The sequence below is a fragment of the Carassius auratus genome, chromosome 46 (assembly GCF_003368295.1).
Source record: "Carassius auratus strain Wakin chromosome 46, ASM336829v1, whole genome shotgun sequence".
Classification (NCBI taxonomy): Eukaryota; Metazoa; Chordata; class Actinopteri; order Cypriniformes; family Cyprinidae; genus Carassius; species Carassius auratus.
In genome coordinates this window covers 14,602,735-14,607,026 of record NC_039288.1, presented here as the reverse complement: position 1 = coordinate 14,607,026, position 4,292 = coordinate 14,602,735, and the positions used below count along the sequence as shown (strand labels likewise).

The window sequence follows — 4,292 nt, the reverse complement described above, 5'->3', positions numbered from 1 at the left end:
TGATTTTTTTTTTTTTATTTTGGATATAAAGGTGTTTATTTTTGTTATCACTTATAACGTAAGTGACGTACATTATGCAAGGCTTCCACTTATTTAAGCTGTGCAAAAACATTTTAATAAGCTGGTTGCTGTTGCAAACTGGTAACCTATTTGATATCCAAGAAAATTGTATCTTACACTCGAATATAGGGTCTCATATAATGAAACAAGTGAGGTAATACATTCAAGATGTTTCCTAATGTTATGTTTAGGTTTATGGTTAAATAATGAAAGCAATAAATCATTCCCAAATAATTGCATAATAAGTGCTATAAAATAATATAAACTAAAAGTACATAAAAAGCTAGAGGCCTATAGAACTGCGGTCTGAAAACTGCTATTCGACTCTGCACAAGAAGCGTGAATAATATAAAATGAGAACGACTAGGCTATATTTATTCCATCGCACCTGGATGTACGGAAGTAAAATAAGGCGGGGCTTTGTTATGTCTTTGTTAGGTTTTGAAAACTCCGACTCGTTTTTCTGCGAATCGGTTCTTTTAAATAATTAGTTTAAATTCTCGGTACACTTTGAATGAATTGTTCATACCGATTTTGTGAATCAATTCAACTGGATCACTGAAGAGATTCAACTCAAAAGAAAGATTCGGTCACGTCAGTTTACAACGAGTCATTGTCACACTGTGCGTGCTGTAGCGGACTGAGAGACACATTTGAAGCCGAAATGAAGGACCGTCTGGGCGATTTAACAGCCGTGAGACTTCAAATTATTTCCTGAATTCATGCCATTTAGATGTAAAATACAAATTATAAAAATTTACGTTTTATAGGTATACTTAGTTTTACAATATCTTGATAACATATCCTATTTGCATTCCTTATGATAAGCCATTGTTGCCTTATTTAACGTTTTCCGTTAAAACAAAGTTTGATACGCTGAAAATGTTTAAAGCTTGTGCTTTATATGACAGAAAAGCCCCAGCTGTCTTTTTTATTTGTTTTGACTGTAAACGTTAATCCTTCCCCTATCAGCTCTGTCATGACATCATCATCATCGCTCCTGTGGAGTCCAGTGGTTTCCTAGAGGAATTCCTCCTTAAGGTTTGTATGTGTGCACTTGTGTTTGAACATCTACATGCCTATTTATGTGTGGAACTGTCACTAAGTCTTCACATTATAACTTAAAACCCGAATAACCATTGACGTGTACAGGTTAACGAGGTTCAGCAACTTATCGAGAGAATTTCCCTCAGTGTGGAAGAAGTGAAGCTGAGACATAGTACCCTTTTGACAGAAATCAACCCACCGAACTGTGAGTACACTGTGTTTGTGTCATTGCAGTTGTTAGAGGATTAAGCAACTATGACATATTAAATGATTTCCAGGCTCTATTAATCTCTATTAATGATTACTGGTCAAAAAGCATTGGAAATCAGTATTCTGTCTTTTATCCTCTGTACAATATTTTTGTGTCTATTCCTATTAACAGATGTGAGAGAGGAACTTGAGCAGTTTAGCAGGGACATCAAGCAGACAGCCGATCTAATCAAGGTTAAACTAAAAGGTAAATGCTCTAATATTAATATAAATGTTATTGTTGTTAATAGCAGTAAATTTACTTTATTGCATCCTAGCTCAAAATCAGCACTTACTGTCAAATATGCATTTGTATATGGAAAAAAAGCAATATTTTGTTAATTGCATTTGCAGTATATTTATTCAATAATATATATTATGTTTACTTTATTTCTTAATTACTCCAATATAAGACCATAACCCCAGCAAAACATTCACAAGGGAGATTGTCAAGGGATGATTTGACTTGCAAATCATAAGCGAAGCTTACTTCTGTCAGGTTTTAGTGGACCATTTAGACAGATTCATTTCCTCTTCTTCTTCTTTTTTTTTTTACTTGGAAATGTGTAAGTTATATTTCCTTTTATCTTCTACAACAAATATTATCCTAAACCTGTTTTTATATCGCTCTGAAATAAAGCACTTAACTCTATTGTCTTTGGTTTCTACTTCAACTGTAGTACATTGTCTTGAGCAGTACAATGAAGATCGTTACATTGCTCATATTTCAAATCATGCTTCTTTGGTGGTTCATATAGATTTAGAAGGAAAATTCTCAGAGAATGAGAATGCTAACAGCAGCTCTGTGTACTGCCGTATCCAGAGTACTCAGGTGAGATGTTCAATTGGAAGAAATTCAATAATTATCAGATGTTTGTTTTATAAATTTTTCTCTCTGTCTTTATTTTGTTAAACTATAGCACACAGTACTTTCACTGAGGTTTGCAGAAATAATGAATATGTACAATCAAGAACTGCTATCTTTCCGGACGAGGAGTAAAGATTGGATACAAAGACAGCTGGAGATCAGTGAGTTAATTAATACACTTATTAACACACCAGACTGCATTTTATTTTTAATACATATGGTACAATGACCTTTTACATGTCAAAACGTCAAGGAAATTTTGATTTCTCAATTCACAACCCCTTTAAAATAAAATATTTTCAAATAAATGCTGTTCATTTTAACTTTCTATTCATCAAATAATCCTGGAAAAATATGTATCATGCTTTCCACAAAAGTATTAAGCAGTATATCAATATAATAAGTAATGTTTCTTGAGAAGCAAATTAGTATGTTTTGATTTCTTAAGGATCATGTAACACTGAAGGCTGAAGAAATGCAATCACAGGGAATGCATTACCTTTTTTATATAAAGTATATTAAAACACATAAGATTTATACATTTATATAATCCTTATAATATATATTTTACATTTAATAGTATATATATATATATATATATATATATATATATACAAATACAAATCAAACTTAATTTTTTTAAAGGTGGCAAGATCATCACTGAAGAAGAGACTGAGGTTTTGCTGCAAAGTAACAACCCTGCTGTTTTTACCTCAAACGTAAGTTTCAACATTAAAAGATAGTTAAAAGGATAGCAAAAGCACTTTTCCACGTAAGCGTCTGTCAAATGTTAATATCATTCTTTGTCTATAGATCAACTCTGGCTCCTGCATCACGGGGCAAGCACTGAATGATATTGAGTTACGGCATAAGGATATTCTCTATCTGGAGGCCAGCATTCGAGAGCTGCATAGCATGTTTATTGATATAGCCATGTTAGTCAATAGCCAGGTACTGTAAGCTTGCTGGAGAGTTCAATGTATTAACCAAAAAAAAAAATTGTGAACCAAGCCTTATAGAACAGAGTTAAAAACAAACATTTCAGTGCATTAATAATAGTTCATTGAAACAAATGCCTTACTGAAATTAATTGAATAATTCAAATACTGTGCATAAGTGCCATGGGACTATTATCTTGCCGTATCATAATTTAAAGTTTCCCTCCTTTTTTATAGGGTGAAATGGCAAACAACATAGCAAAGACTGTAATGAAAGCTGAAAACTATGTAGATCAAGGGAAAGAGAATATGGTAAAAGCGGTTGATTACAAGAAGTCCTGGAGAATAAGACTGCCTTTATTCAAGAGCAAAGCGAAACCAGCTACCAGCAAGGGCTCTTGAATGAACTTTGAACTTTGGAACCTTTGGACTCTGTGTGCTGCTTACTTTGGTGGTCTATGAAAATGAAGGATTCATACTTGCCTTTTCTTAAAAAATCCTGTTGTGCCACAGTTCTATTCTACTCCCTTTACTGTATGTTTGCTGATCAGATCATTTTAAGCTGTCTGAGGGATTGCCTCAGCCCATTTACAAACAAACGGCTCCTATTTCTTTCTGCTTACATGATTAATGATTAAGCCTGCTGTCAGATAGCCTTTTTCTGACACAATATGACAAAACTCAAGTGGGTGTCAAGAGGTGTGTTAATATGTACTGATTTTCCTCATTAGGAATATACATGCTACAGTATATAATACATGCATTACATCCTTAATTTGTTTCAGTTCTTTGGGTTATTTCAGGTCTACACCACCACTTTCATTCTAATCTAAATATTTTTTAGATTGAGGTGTTTACATAAATGCTTTTCAGTCCAACTGAGCCATCTTTTATTTTTATTATTTTTTAATTTAATAGCGGTTGGCAAACAAACATCAGTTTGATAGATTATTTTGGAGCATGTAAACATAATGTAAAAGCCCAGTTAGGTTCTCCTACATTACATTTTTGTTTCTTGTATTTACTTTTATTAGTTATGTGTATTATTTTATTATTTTCTGACTTGTTTTCATATCACTCATAGTTCACCAAAAATTAGAACTTCTGTTATCATTTACTCACCCTGTGGG

At 33.0% G+C, this 4,292-nt stretch overlaps 1 protein-coding gene across 2 annotated transcripts; it reads left to right on the top strand.

The window, feature by feature from the left end:
• The first annotated feature begins 478 nt into the window (after nucleotides 1–478).
• Nucleotides 479–3,934, top strand: LOC113064310 (syntaxin-2). 2 transcript variants are annotated; one of them, XM_026235022.1, is made up of 9 exons: nucleotides 484–754; nucleotides 1,033–1,101; nucleotides 1,213–1,312; nucleotides 1,490–1,564; nucleotides 2,115–2,188; nucleotides 2,277–2,385; nucleotides 2,870–2,943; nucleotides 3,038–3,175; nucleotides 3,400–3,934. In XM_026235022.1, the coding sequence occupies exons 1-9, from the start codon at nucleotides 725–727 to the stop codon at nucleotides 3,562–3,564; spliced, it is 834 nt and encodes a 277-aa protein (XP_026090807.1). In that variant the 5' UTR covers nucleotides 484–724; the 3' UTR covers nucleotides 3,565–3,934. The 2 variants fall into 2 exon arrangements, with proteins under 2 accessions (XP_026090808.1, XP_026090807.1); XM_026235023.1 differs by lacking the exon at nucleotides 3,038–3,175 and having other exon boundaries at nucleotides 479–754.
• Nucleotides 3,935–4,292: the final 358 nt, after the last annotated feature.